Source organism: Hemiscyllium ocellatum, chromosome 9, assembly GCF_020745735.1.
Source record: "Hemiscyllium ocellatum isolate sHemOce1 chromosome 9, sHemOce1.pat.X.cur, whole genome shotgun sequence".
Classification (NCBI taxonomy): domain Eukaryota; kingdom Metazoa; phylum Chordata; class Chondrichthyes; order Orectolobiformes; family Hemiscylliidae; genus Hemiscyllium; species Hemiscyllium ocellatum.
This window is the reverse complement of record NC_083409.1, coordinates 30,994,318-31,009,977: the sequence shown is the minus strand read 5'-3', so window position 1 is coordinate 31,009,977 and position 15,660 is coordinate 30,994,318. Positions and strand designations below refer to the sequence as shown.

The following is a 15,660-nucleotide window of genomic DNA, read 5'->3' as shown; positions in this document are numbered from 1 at the left end:
ATCTAGTCCCATTTGTCAGCACTTGGCTCATATCACTCTAAACTGAAGTGGGTACTGCAGATGCTGGAGATTAGAGTCAAGATTAGAGTGGTACTGAAAAAGCACAGCAGGTCAGGCAGCGTCCGAGGAGTAGGAAAATAGTTATTTCAGGCAGGAACCCTTCATCAAGGATTGTACGGGCTTTTGCCCGAAACATCGATTTTCCTGCTCCTCGGATGCTGCCTGACCTGCTGTACTTTTCCAGCATCACTCTAATCTTGGCCCATATGCCTCTAAACCCTTCCTATTCATACACCATCCAGATGCCTTTTAAAATGTTGTAATTGTACCAGCCTCCACCACTTCCTCTGGCAGATCATTCCATACAGGCACAACCATCTGCATGAAAATGTTGCCCCTTAGGTCTCTTTGATGTCTTTCCCCTCTCACCCTGAACTTATACCCTCTAGTTCTGGTCACCCCCACCCTAGGGAAAAGACCTTGTCAATTTACCCTATCTGTGCCCCTCATGATTTTATAAATCTCTATAAGGTCACTCCTCAGAACAAATCTCTGATTCTATGATATGCTGAATAAAACACCTTTACTCTCCTCTCTCCAAACACCTTGTGGTGACCGAAATATCCCCACAAAATATCTCGGGTTGTAAAACTCATTGTTCCACCAGCTGTTAATGGCATAATAGACTAATAATGACTTAACCATATTTTAAAACCTAGCCGCCAATCTGTTTGCCCTGACACACACCAGCTGGCCTGACCTCATAACCTTTACGTACGCAACCTCAAATTTTCTGGCATTGAATTCCATTTGCCTATTTAGACCCATTCCACCTTAGTGCCAACCCCCTCACATAACAAAGATATTGAGCAGTTTGTGTTGGCTTTCAGAACTATTTACAATGGCTTCTACATACAACCTGACAATAAGCAGCTTCTGATATGCATTTTAGATCTCTTTATTTTTCAAATATGTTTTCTTATGCCTGGTCAAACATCAGATGAGAACACCACATGGGCTCCAACACCCCTGCTTTACAGAAGGAGCTGGCTCACCAGGAGGTTGAACTTGATTTCATTGGGAACAGCCAAAAAAGACTGCACAGCCACACACACACCGCTCTTCCCCCAACCGCCCTCACCCTGTGCAGTGCATGTCCTCTGTTCCTTGAACAATCAAACACATCCAGTATGGCCATGAGGACACATGGGAAGCCTAAAGGAGCAAGAGTGGGTTAATGAGGGAATAACGCTGAAGGTGACCATGGATTAAAATATATTCTGCCATTTTTCAGAAAAGAAAGCAGGGATTTAGAATACTGAACTGATATCCCTTCTTAATTATATAAAAAGTTAACTGAAACAGGTTAATAGGCTGGGACTTGCTGAGACCCAGAGTAGTGTACAACCAATTATTGATTCGCGAGTCACATGCTGAATCCATTTTAAGTAACTTAGGTAAATGCGCAGTGCATTTTGCATACACCATCAAGATAAGTTTTCATGGAGCACCTTCCCTTTAACACTCTATCCAAGATAACACTTGTTAGCGCTTCTCTAATGTGCTTCTCCCAACTTCTACATCTCAGTCAATTAATATTTCTTACCATATTATAATAGCTACATGGGGACCAGTGAAGTGAATTTTATGAAGACCTGACTAAACCATCATAAACATTTCAGGCACAGCCATCCAGCTGAATGCCACTTTACAGCAACTGGTCCCTCATCCTTTAGTTTACAGCTTTTCAAGAGCAAACATACCCCAGCTCTCTTATTTTAAATGCAGTGATGATTTCGGCTTCTACCACCCTTTCATGTATCATGAGTTCCAGACCCAACTACACCTTGGTCAAAGAATTCTTCCTCAACTCACCTTGATCTCTGCCAATTGCTTTAAATCCATGCCCACCCCAGCTTGTGGCCTCTCTTGAAGGGAAGTAAATTCTTCCTGCTCACCGGATTTATGATCCTCAATGTTCTGAAGCTCAATGAGATCTCTTCTCAGCTTCCACTGTCTCAAGGAAAATTACCCCAACCTATACTCGTAATGAAATTCTCCAGTCCTTCTTGATATATTCAGTATCCTCTCTTGTGAAATCACATCCTTCCTGTGAGATGGTGACCAGAACTGCACACAGTTGTCTAGTTGCAGCCAAATTTGTGCTTTATACGGTTTTAGCATCACCATTCTGTCCATAACCTGTCCTCCCTTCCGTACTGTAGATAGCTGCGGAAGGTATTCCCATGTGTTTGCTTACGCAGCTGACCAGTCTGTTCTGATACCATCAAAGAGTTCCACTACTCTTGTCAGAATCCTTACATTAATTGAGCAGCCCCTCATCAAAGGCATTTCCTCACACTTCTTTGGACTGAATTCTATTTGCCACTATCCCAACCACCTGGCCAGTCCATTGATAACCTCTTGTACAGTTAATTATCTTAATCACCTTGTTTGGATATGTTATGGTAGGCCTCTGCAGCAGGTAGGAGTTGAACCTGGACCTCCTAGCTCAGAGGCACTGCGCTACTATAGCCCCTGGTTCCTGTCAGCTATAGCTTTCTAATACCAAGCCCTGTGAAACACCACAGGAGTTTCTGATGAAGGGCTTATGCTTGAAACATCAATTCTCCTGCCTCTCGGATGCTGCCTGACCTGCTGTGCTTTTCTAGCACCATACTCTTGACTCTCATCTCCAGCATTTGCAGTCCTCATTTTCTCCTAGTTAAACTCCACAGGAAACAACCTCGCAATCTAATATCCACATCAGCCTTTTGGGATACCTAATTGCGGGGAAAGTGTGGAAAGACTTAGCTGATAGAGAGCAACAGGACACAAGTCAAAAGGTAAACAACTGAGGTCACACTCTCAACCCCAAATTTAAATATTGCGCTGAAGAAACTAACAGGAGAGAATGGAGTTAAAAGAATAATTTAACAAAATGTTTCAGCAAACCAACAGCCCAAAGCAAACTTCATCTGATTTCATGGTAGCTGCATGTTTTATACATTTTTTTTTAAAATAAAGATTATTTCAATGAGAGAAAGATAGACAGAAACTATAACTAGTTTCCTGGAAAAAACCCACGGATGGAGTTAGCAGGGTTTTGTGGATGGAAAACCATATCTAACCAACCTGTTGGAATTCTTTGAAGGAGCAAGATGGGCTATGATACTGGGGAACATAATGATGTCCTGTACTTGGATTTCCCAATGACATTTGACAAGGGTGTCACATAAAGGCTTTGAACAAGTAGGAGTTTAATGATGGGAGAGTTACCATGCTGGTATGACCTGCCAGCAGGAAATATCGGCTTGTACATAAATGTACAAATATACTGGACATTAACCATTTCCTCTTTAGCAGAATATGGTGAATGAGGTCCACACAGCTCCATGTATGTTGAGACCCCATCTTTCTACAATTTATATTAAGGATTCGATAAGGTGAACAAGGGCGTGGCGGTAACATTTGTAAATGACACAAAGGTAGCTGAGAGAGTATGTCATGGAGAGGACAAAACAAGGAAGCAGACTGCAGCAGGTAACTCTGCGAGCGGGCAAAAATCTGGCAGGTCAAGTACAATACAGTAAAGTGTGAAGTTTCTCTCTTTGGCAGAAAGAATGAAAAAAGCAGAGTATTATTTAAACGGAGAATGGCAGCAACATTCTGATGTGCAGAGGGACCTATGTGATTCAGTGCATGAAGTCACAAACAGGCAGGTACGCAAATGATTAAAATGTTTGCTGGAATGTTCAATACCTCCATTACATGAGGTAATGAGCATAAAAGTAAATACATTGCGCAGGACATTGGTGGGAGTGCATTACCAACACCATGTGAAGCTCTGATCTCTATATTTAAGGAAGACTTTAAATGCATTGGGATGGTGTTCAGCGGAGGTTTATTGGACTGACATATGGAATACCATGGATTGTCTTATGAGAAAAGGAAACATGGGATGGGTTAGGTTTGTCTTCATGGAGTTTAGAAGTGTGAGGGGTAACTTGATTGATGTCTGTATCTCTTGAAGTTCTGGTTTGTTCCTAATAGATTTCAGAATACAGGTGGCACATGCTTATGGTGGTGACTGTGCGGTGTTAGAAACTCTTTGGAGATCATTCCTCTCCCAGCTTGGTGATCGGTTCATGAGCCCTGAAGAAGGGCTCATGTCCGAAATGTCGATTCTCCTGCTCCTTGGAAGCTGCCTGACCTGCTGCAGTCTTCCAGCAACATATTTTCAGATCGATGAAATCCAGTCATGTAGAAATGAGGCTGCTCACCTCTGTCTAAGAAACCTTGGAATGGAAATGATTAGAAAAGCCGCCACATATCGCTTGTTAGATATCTGACTTTCAATGTAACATCAACCAAATGGATGTGCACAACATGCATTAATAATGATTTGGAGATGCCGGTGTTGGACTGGGCTGTACATAGTTAAAAATCACACAAAACCAGGTTATAGTCCAACAGGTTTAATTGGAAGCACACTAGATTTCGGAGCGACGCTCCTTCATCAGGTGATTGTGGAGGGCTTGATCGTAACACAGCATTTATAGCAAAAATTTGCAATGTGATGTAACTGAAATTATACATTGAAAAACTGATTGTCTGTTAAGCCTTTCATCTGTTAGAATACCGTGATAGATTTACTTCTTTCATGTGTAAACTTCTTTTTAAAGTTGCATTCTCGGGTTAGCTGCTAACAATGGTGATAGCTAGACAATATGTTGAAGGTGTTAGCCCCCTGTGTACACTGTCTATGACCTGATGTTTAGATTGATTCTAATCTCATCAGTGAGATAACAGTGTTTTACATAAATTCCTGCAGTTTTTGAGCTCAGAGTTCTACATGAATGTATGCAGTTTTTGAGCAAATATATGTGCGCATGTGGGTCTTTGTCTGTCTGTGATCACCACTGCACTACACACACACACACGCGCGCGGATACAGGTACACACAGACGCGCACACAGACACCCACACACACACTCCCACACTCCCACATGCACCCCATCGCAGACTTAAGACACTCTGCACCCACTACACACACACACACACACACACACAACCCCCACCCCAGACACACACAGACAAAGACCCACATGCACACATATATTTTGTGTGGGGTGAATTAGTACTTGCAGAGTTACATTGCACTTTGCTCAAAAACTGCATACATTCATGTAGAACTCTGAGCTCAAAAACTGCAGGAATTTATGTAAAACACTGTTACCTCACTTATTAGATTAGAATCAATCTAAACATCAGGTCATAGACAAAGAACACAGGGGACTAACTCTTTCAACATATTGTCTAGCTATCACCATTGTTAGCAGCTAACCCGAGAATGCAACTTTAAAAAGTAGAGTTTTGTGATTTACACATGAAAGAAGTGAAACTGTCATGGTATTCTAACAGATGAAAGGCTTAACAATCAATTTTTCAATGTATAATTTCAGTTACATCACACTGCAAATTTTTGCTATAAATGCTGTGTTACGATCGAGCCCTCCACTATCATCTGATGAAGGAGCGTGGCTCCGAAAGCTAGTGTGCTTCCAATTAAACCTGTTGGATTCTAACCTGGTGCTGTGTGATTTTTTAACTTTGCATTAATAATGGATGAGAAGTTAGGAATTAAGAAGGATGAGTTGATATGAATCTGTGCAAGGCTCCACATTCTATTAGAAAAGAACCAAAACATGAAGATACTTTCCTTAAATGTCTGTCCAAGGTAAAGATATTTGCAATCTCAAATGCAAAGTGTTGCACATTCATTGCTAAAGGTATAGTCCTATCAGTCTGTATAACCTATATTCACTCGCTCAGTATCCTCTTCATATCTACCTTCCTGCCAGGGGAAACATTTCCCCTCTATTTCAATACCTCAAACGCCTTCATAATTTTGAATATTTCTATTAAAACTTCCCTACTCCATCAAGAACATTCTCAGTTCCTCCAGTCGTCCATATGATCGAAGCCTCCTGACCCTGGGACCACTCCAGTAAACCTCCTGAAGCTCTGCACCTGCTCCATAAGGTTGGTTCCCGGAACTGGAACGAAAGCTATAGCACAGGTCTGGCCTTTACTCAAGGGTTCAGCAGAACGAGATTACTTCTGCTGCTAATCCTTGATAGCCCAAATGCAAATACTGAGACTTTTTGAGACCTAACCACCTAACCACCCACCTCCTCTAACTTTACCAAGAGTCTGTAAAATTGGTAAGTTTTCAGGTTTTCTCTCATTTATTTTATTTTCTTCTCTTCCTTGTTTAATCCTGTCTGGACTTTCAGATTAGCAGGGTATGGCTGATAGGGCAGTTGCATGTTCCACCTGCAGATGGCAGGTGAGAGACACTGCACACATCTCTACCGACCACATCTGCGGGAAGTGCACCCAACTCCAGCTCCTGGAGAACTGAGTTAGGGAACTGGAGCAGGAGCCAGAGCTGGATGAACTGCGGATCATCCAGGAGGCTGCGAGAGAAATTGAGAGGATTCACAGGGAGGTGGTCAGTCCTCAGACACAGGATAAGGACAGCTGGGTTACAGTCAGGGAGAGGAAAGGGAATCGACAGTCAGGGCAGGGATCCCTTGTGGCCGTTCCCCTCAGCAATAAATATACCATTTTGGATGCTGGTGGTGGGGATGGCCTACCAGGGCAAAGCCATAATTGTCAGGTCTTTGGCGCTGAGCCTCAGAACAGAAGGGGGGTGAAGAATAGAAAAGCTTTAGTGGTAGGGGACTCAATAGTTAGACGGATTGACAGGAGATTTTGTGGTCAGGAACGGACCTCCCAGAAGGTATGCCGTCTCCCCGGTGCCAGGATCCAGGATGTCGCCGATCGGGTTGACAAGATTCTGAAGGGGGAGGGAGAGCAGCCAGAAATCATGGTAATATTGGCACCAATGATATAGCCAGGAAAGGGATGGAGGATCTGAAAAGTGACTACAGAGAGTTAGGTTGGAAGAGCAGGATAAGTAGAATAGTGATCTCAGGTTTGCTAACGGTGCCCTGAGACAGTGAGGTTAGGAAGAGGCAGCGAGTGCAGCTTAACGCCTGGTTGTGAGGTTGATGCAGGTGGGAGGGTTTCAGATACTTAGACCATTGGGATGCCTTCTGGGGAAGATGGGAACCGTACATGAAGGAAACGTTGCACCAGAACTGGAGGGACACAAATGTCCCGGGTGGGAGATTTGCTCATGTGGTTTGGTAGGGTTTAAACTAGTTTGTAAGGGGATGGGAACCAGAGCTACAAATCTGAGAGGGGGGCAATTGTAGATGGTGCAACGACAAGATGTAGTGAATCTATTGGGAAGGTTTTTCGCGTGATGACACAAAGGGATTAGTTAAAGTGTGTCTGCTTTAACGCAAAGAGTGTCAGAAATAAGAGTGCTGAACTTAAGAGCGTGGATCAGTACTCGGGATTACAATGTTGTGGCCATAACAGAGAAGTGAGTTTCACAGGGGCAGGAATGGTTGCTAGATGTTCTAGGGTTTAGAACATTTAAAAAGAACAGGGAGGGTGGAAAAAGAGGAGGGGTGTAGTATTGCTAATCAGAGAGTGCATCATAGCTACAGAAATGAAGGTTGTCGAGTAAGGTTTGTCTACTGAGTCAGTATGGCGAAGTTAGGAATAGCAAGGGAACAGCTACCTCATTGGGGGCTTTCTATAGACCACCTAATAGCAGTAGGGAGATTGAAGAACTCATAGCCGGCAGATTTTGGAAAAATGCAGATGTAGCAGGGTTGTTGTTATGGATGACTTCAACTTTCCCAATATTGACTGGAACCTCCTTAGTGCAGATGGTTTGGATGGAGCCATTTTTGTCAGGTGCATTCAGGAGGGTTTCCTTACTCAGTATGTAGCTGAAAACGTGTTGCTGGAAAAGCGCAGCAGGTCAGGCAGCATCCAAGGAACAGGAAATTCGACGTTTCAGGCATAAGCCCTTCATCAGGAATCTTGCAGTGAGAGAGGGACTCACTGAAATCCTTGTAGAGGGAGGAAGAGAGCTTCTTCAAGGAAGGCATCCTCGCAAGAGGATTCGAGTATGTAGACAAGCTGACAAGGGGGAGAGGCCATTTTGGATTTGGTGCTCAGCAACGAGCCAGGACAGGTGACAGATCTCGCGGTGGGAGAACACTTTGGTGACAGTGACCACAACTGCCTCACATTTACCACAGCCTTGGAGAGGGAAAGGAGCAGTTACCAAGGGAAGATATTTTATTGGGGAAAAGGAAATTATGATGCTATCAGACAAGATTGGGAGTAATTGTTCCACAGAAAGAGCACAATAGACATGTGGAAACTGTTTAAGGAGCGGTTGTTGCAAGTAATGCCCAAATTTGTTCCTCGGAGACAGGCAACAGGTAAGATTAAGGAGCCTTGGATGACGAGAGCAGAGGGACTTCTCGTCAAAAGGAAACGGCAGCTTACGTAAGGTGGAGGGAGCAAGGATCTAGCACAGCTTTAGAGGATTATAGGTTTAATAGAAAGGAGCTCAGAAATGGACTGAGGAGACACAGGAGGGGGCACGAAAAAGGCTTGGCAAGAAGATTAGGGAGAACCCAAAGGCATTTTACTCATACGTGAGGAATAAGAGAATGATCAGGGAGAAGGTAGAACCGATCAGGGAGAGCATAGGGAACTTGTGTGTGGAGTCGGAGCAGATAGGGGAAGCCCTAAATAAGTTTTTTGCTTCAGTTTTCACTAAGGAAAAGGAATTTTTGCAAATGAAAACTTTGAGGAGCTGGGTAACAGGCTTGAACAAGACTGATGAAGTTAATGTGCTGGAAATTTTGGCAAACATTACGATTGATAAGTCTCCAGGGTGAGCCCAAATTAACCCAGGTTGCTCTAGGATGCAAGAAAGGAGGTTGCTAAGCCGCTGGCAAAGATCTTTGCCTCCTCGCTCTACATGGGAGTCGTACCGGAGGATTGGAGGGAGGCAAATGTTGTTCCTCTTTTCAAGAAGGGGAATAGGGAAATCCCTGGCAATTACAGACCCAGTCACTCTTACGTCTGTGGTCAGCAAGGTTTTGGAAAGAATTCTGGGGGATAGGATTTATGACTATTTGGAAAAGCATAGCATGATTAAAGGCAGTCAGCATGGCTTTGTGAGGGGCTGGTCATGCCTCACAAATCTTATTAAGTTTTTTGAGGAGGTGACGTGACAATTCGGCAAAGGTCAAGCAGTGGATGTGGTGTATATGGACTTCAACAGAGCCATTAGGGACACTTAAGCGAGTGCTGGACATGCACATGGACAGCAGTGAGTTGAGGGGTGTGTAGATTAGGTTATTTTATTTTAGATTAGGAATAATCCTCGGCACAACATCGTGTGCCGAGAGGCCTGTTCTGTGCTGTACCTTTCACTGTTCTATGTTCAGACATTGCACTAGAGTGGATGGACTGAAGGAATGTGGTTCTGACAGCTAATCTGATGAGTGGGAGCTACTAGGATTCGGTCAGTCCACCATCTTCTCTCTCTGCAAGAAGCTCACACCGAGAGTGTTGTAAAATGACTGGGGTGATTCAGTCCAGTCAGCTTCCCACCCGCATCTTCAAAAGAAATTAACCGCAACTCTCTGTTGCTCAGCATTAACACTAACAGAGTGATCAGGTTATGGCTCAGATTCTTCTAGGAATGAACACGGAAGTACAGGAATGTTGAGAAAGCAGCAGCAATATACTGAAGAGTGAGGGACTGGAAAGGAGTTCGGAGCAGGAATGGTTGGGAAGTTTACAGGAGAGAGGAGAGGATTTTTGATTATATTCCTCCTCCCCATCCTAGAATAGCTCCCCCTGCTGTTTCATCCCACACCCTCCGCTAGACAGCAGAACCCATTAACATGTTCTCCAATTAAAGAGACTGATAATCCAATCAATTTTGCCAATTGCTCTCTGTTGAAGAGAAGAGACTAGAAAGTCAATCGCTGCTGAGGGGCCAGAAGCAAAAAACGCTGCTAACAGAACAAAGAAGCATGATGAACGTAAAGCTGATTGATAGTAATTAACCCATGCGCACTAAATCATGACCCCAATACATACAGAGGGGAGAAAGGGGAACAGTTCAGGGACAATGTGATGCCAATTACATTTGCCCTCTCGCTCAGTTGGATTGGACAGTCTCACAACAACTTCGGTGCGTTAGATTCAAAGGTTGTCTCTCGTCACACCTTCGCAGGATTGTTAACCATTTCCATTCACTGCACTCTGTTAGAAGGAATTCCCCCTTGAAATTGGAGCACCTCACTGCAGCATACCTCTTTCGAGTAAAAGTACATGCCCTTGTGGTGAAACAGGAGACATCATTGCCGCAAGTGTGCTTCTTATTGCCTGGCCCAGACCTCCCAGCATGACTGCACATGTCACAGTTCGGTACACTGAAACTCAAAAGGGCACATCAATTGCGGCCAAGTTTCATCCCTACACTCCTCAAGGGAACAGAGTCTCAGGGACCAGATCACCCTTCCTCGCCCAATTATTAACACATGATTATTGGAAGAAGTAGGGAGAATCCTTTGCCAAGTGTCACACGCAACATCCATTTCAACAGCACCATTCAAACCACACATTCATGTGTACGACCTCCGTACCATGCAAAGGCACATGTGCACAGCCCTACACATACACAACTGTGTAGTCTCGCTCATATGCACATATGGATGTGTAGGTCCATTTCTCTCTCTCAATCTCTCTCTCTCTCTCTCTCTCTCTTTCGCGCGCACACACACACCGTCACCCACCCCATGGCCGAATGCATTTATGTACATAACCACTCACATGTCCCTGCTCATATACCTCTTTTCATGTTCATGCACACACAAGTCATGCAGGTGGACACAATGCATTTTCTCTTTCATCACCAGAAAGCAGTTAACAGTAGGGACAATGGGTTAAAACCAGCTATGAATTCCCAGTAAAGCCAATACTCCCGACAGACTTGGAGAGTGGAGTATAAACATATGTGAGCGTGTAACATCGTACCCAGAACACCAAATGTCTGAAGAACAAACAATTATTTCCAAGTAACACAGTGAACATTACTATGAATAAATTCTGTTTCAGGAATTGAATTAATTTCAATGAACATAAGATGTGTTGTGGCTGTCAAGGTCCTGGAGTCTCTGCGGAAATTTCTTGCTGTTTTCACTCTTGGGAGCACTGACTTCAAGAATTTGGCGTTAGCTTTCAGTATTGGACAGGGGACAGCACAGGTCCTGACTGTATCTGGATCCATCACTCGAAAGAATCAGTCAGTGGTCACCTCTTTCTGCCAGAGTCAGAACAGAGAGGAAGGAAGACTGTAACAAGGGAAGAGGACAAGAGAACAACAGAAAGGGGGAAGAGGCAATAGATAGCAAGGAAGCCTGATTACGTATGTCCAGTTGGTCAAACTACCACTTCTACTGATATTGCATATTATCAGTGGCTAACATAATAGATTAGATTAGACTAGATTACTTACAGTGTGGAAACAGGCCCTTCGGCCCAACAAGTCCACACCGACCCGCCGAAGCAAACCACCATACCCCTACATTTACCTCTTACCTAAGACTACGGGCAATTTAGCATGGCCAATTCACCTGACCTGCACATCTTTGTGACTGTGGGAGGAAACTGGAGCACCCGGAGGAAACCCACGCAGACATGGGGAGAACGTGCAAACTCCACACAGCCAGTCGCCTGAGGCAGGAATTGAACCCGGGTCTCTGGCGCTGTGAAGCAGCAGTGCTAACCACTGTGCCACCGTGCCGCCCATAGCATTGTGAAGGTGTCACATAATCAGCATCTCTACATGAACTGCTAATTATAGGTCAGTGTGGACTCTCACTGGGCAGATCCACAGGTCTCAATCATATGTTACATAACAAGGTCTTTGTGATACAAGACTGGTTTGGAGGTGCTGGTGTGGGGCTAGGGTGGACAAAGTTAAAAATCGCACCACAACAGGTGCTAGTCCAACAGGCTTATTTGGAAGCACTAGCTTTCAGAGCGCCGCTCCTTCAGATGATACCTGACCACGGAGCTGTTTCTAGCTTACACCACTTCTTCAGATCAATTTGGCCCCTTTGTCTTGGCATTAATTCCATGAGTTTTCTGCTCAAAACATTCATGATCCACTGAACTGGCCACAATCTTCAAGTGCACACTCATGCCCTGGGGTCTACATCTTTGGCCCTGTATTTCACATACAGATTCCTTCTGATACGTTCATGGGAGATTTGTGTTCAAGAATACGTGAAAGGTATCTCTCCTCTTGCTTTTATCACTGTCCAGTTTCATGTGTGCTTTCAAGCATCGAGTAGTATAGACTGCAGCTCTCTCTATGAATTCATTGCACTGCACAATACTATCCACTAATGTTAGGAGCCCTGTTTCTAACCTGATCGGATCAGTTGTGCTGACCGTGGAATGGCATGAATGAAACTATAATACACTGTATGTTATATTGTTCTGACTGAGCTCCTGCACAGTGTGGGCAGTAAGTTAAACAGCCTCTACAAGAGCTCAGGAAAACTCAAAATAGATTTGGAATCTTTCACAGCATAAGTGGTAACAGAATACACTGATGCATGGACACAATGGCACACAAACAGAGACACACAGACACACACACACACACAGACACACTCACAGAAAATAATTTGTTTTTACACAGCTTGTTCAAACAGTGTATTGCAAGGTATTTCAGAGCATCGATGACAGAGCAGAATTTGGCACTGAGTCTTATAAACAGATACGTTTGGTCAAAGAGAAAAGGTTTGAAGAAGCATCTTAGAGGAGGAGTATGGTTTTGACAGGGAATATCAGAACGTAGCTAGAGCTGCAGCAGCCAGTGGTGGAACACAGACACATACTCAAGCTCCTCTGGGAGTTGGAAGGTTGCATTTACAAACACAGACCTTCCTGAGCATGTGGAGTGAGGATGATGTAGACAGACTCCGGACTCTCTACCTACCCTGCAGCCATTAAACACAGCACTGGGCAAGCCTGCTCCCTCCAGAGCACATCCCGAGGCTACTCCAGTTACAGTTTCACCATTTGAACTCAGACTGGGCTGCTCGCTTTCTGGTCTAGAGGAAGTGGAGAAAGGCTTACTCACTTTCTGGATCTCTTGTCGGGATTCCCAAGGACATAGTAGCCAGGGGCACACTTGTATCTGCAGACAGAACCAACGTCATGAGCTCCCTGTTGACACTTTGGCACTAGCAGCTTGGCATTAGTGATTGGTGGCGGTATATGGCATTCCACCTTGCAGTACGCCTCGGGCAGTGACCACAAGCCATCTGCCATACACATCAACGAATGGTTCTCTCCTGAAGAGAAAAAGCAATGAATAGAGTGGCAGCTTCATCATTCTCTTTATTCTATCCTACAGCTTAACATAAGGAACCTGCAACATGCTCAGGTATCATGCATACATGCCTCCATCTAAAGATGTGAAGAATGCCCCTTCCTTCCCCCCCAGTGCTATTTTAATGCATACTCAATTTTATTTTAGGTATAAATTGTTGGCAGCTCTCGGGATTTTAAAAGGTTATGACAACAGCATATTTCACAAACATAAAACCCTCGAAACACAGAATTCCAAATCGGAACCATATGTTCGCAAAAAGCCCAGCGTTATTCCACTGATCAATCAAAGGACAATGCTGATGAACAGTGACACTGTTCTGAGCAGCAGCTCATCAGAACTTCACTCCTCAATGGTCTGCGAAATAGTTTAACTCACTCGCTGCTGAACGCGTTCCCTCTCACGGGCATTCGAGCATCGGAAAGGTTGATCCTGCTGCTCAGACGCCCACATTTGCCATTCAGACTGCGCACGGGGCCAAAGCCATTAACCTCACGGTGAACTCATGGTTTTCCATGTGTTTGATTGGCCAACGCTGCCCAATAAACCCTCTGCAAATCTGGCTCTCACCAGTGACACTGTGCTGCTGATCAGAGGGACAATGAAAGATTGTCCTTCCCATTCAGACAACTTGAGTCAGTCGTGCACCAGTGAAGTCCTGCAGAGTCAGTGTTTCCAGCAGTGACATGCCCCTGCTTGGTTACTGGTGGCCTAGTTCCAAAGCGAGAGGGCTCCAGTGTTTCAGCAACTGACCGTCGGCCTGACATTCAGACATTACACAAACCCCAGCTGGAAATGGCTGCTGACAATGCACTGAATACCTGCAGATTTTGCAGCTCATCAGTGGATTCCCATTCAGTCGATCTTCTTCACTTTCCTGCTAAAAGGCAGGTCCGACCCCTGAGCTCCACAGCCTCCAGTGTGGGTAAAAGTGAGGCAGCAAGGTCCCGAATCCAACTCCAGCTGGAAGGTGGGTCCAATCCCGTGCTGTGGGCATCGGGTGTGATCCACAGATAACCATCCCAACAGCCTGCCCCCCAGGAGTTCAACACACAGTTTTCTGTACACAATATAACTCCGTGCCTGTGGGTGGTGATGGCCAAGGCTGTGAGTTCTTCCTATTGCACAGTTAACCAGGAATGTCTCCCACTCTTGCTATCTGTCACGGGCATACGTTGGAAGGATTCACAAATGGTTTTGACGAAAGCATCACTCTCTCATCAGGATTATACCAGAATGCCAAATTTCAAATGGAACGACTGCATGAGAAAAGGGTGCTGACTGGTTGGCAAGTGGTTTTGTCATGATGAATGCACCAGTTAATGACGAGTGACTTTTAACTGCCAAACTTTGTTTGAACATTAAATCAGGCAGGCTAATTAGACCCTTCAAGATCTTGCCCGAAGGTATGAATGAGAATAGCTGTCATCTATTTTGTCGAGTTGAAAGTGTGTACATGTTCTATCTGTCTGCAAGAAAACAGGGCCCTACCTATTAATTTGTGTAGCTTCTAGTACTTGCAATTGTGTTAAAATTTCTAGAATTGCCATGAAGGTTTGTACAGCTGAAAACATACACTAAAGGCTCAAAGAATGAGAGTTTAAATCCTACCATGCCCACCTCTAGATACCCAGAGACGGTGCTACATACTCCCAGTGTTGATGGGTTAGTTACAATAGTAAGGCTTGCTCGGTGTCTTGAGAGTTGGAATGTTGACAGCAGCACTTGAAGGTTGTCCATTACATCCCGGGAGTTAGATATTGCAGAGCCAATGCTTTCACACTCAGGCAACACCAGAGACCTTGATGAGGTCGCAGATTAGATAGTCACCAAATCTGGTAAATCTGACCACATTGTGTCACTAATATGTGTTTTCCGAAAGTCAGCAAAATGCATGCTGTGGCATGTAACGGCCGGTAGGTAACAGAGTGTTACTCTCTGCTGATGTAGATGTGTTCTTCATTGTGGCCCAACATCATCAGGGATACAAAATATGCAAGACTTCAAAACAGAGTTACACACGGACCAGCAATCATTTAAACTGATGGTGGAACAGCCTGGAGTGCCTGAATGATCTTTACATGGTCTTATGCCTCACATCCCCAGTCAGCAGTCACCTGTAGCATGACCAGCAACTGAAAGGTCACCTAATAACCTCAGGTACATGCGGAGGGATAGGCAGGTCAATGCAGTAACTCCCTGAACAAGAGTTCGTCTGAATCTCTGTCTCCAATTCTCCCATGTTCTGTTTCCCTATCACCCCTGTACTCACTGACCTACATCAGCTTCTGGCC

At 44.6% G+C, this 15,660-nt stretch overlaps 1 protein-coding gene across 1 annotated transcript in view; it reads right to left on the bottom strand.

Moving 5' to 3' along the window:
* The window catches only part of LOC132818488 (pappalysin-2-like), a 487,615-nt gene that overhangs the window by 117,996 nt on the left and 353,959 nt on the right, over window positions 1-15,660 (bottom strand). The window contains exon 16 of the mRNA XM_060829547.1: window positions 13,115-13,328. Coding sequence (XP_060685530.1) covers window positions 13,115-13,328 — 214 coding nt within the window. The remainder of the gene's footprint in view (window positions 1-13,114; window positions 13,329-15,660) is intronic.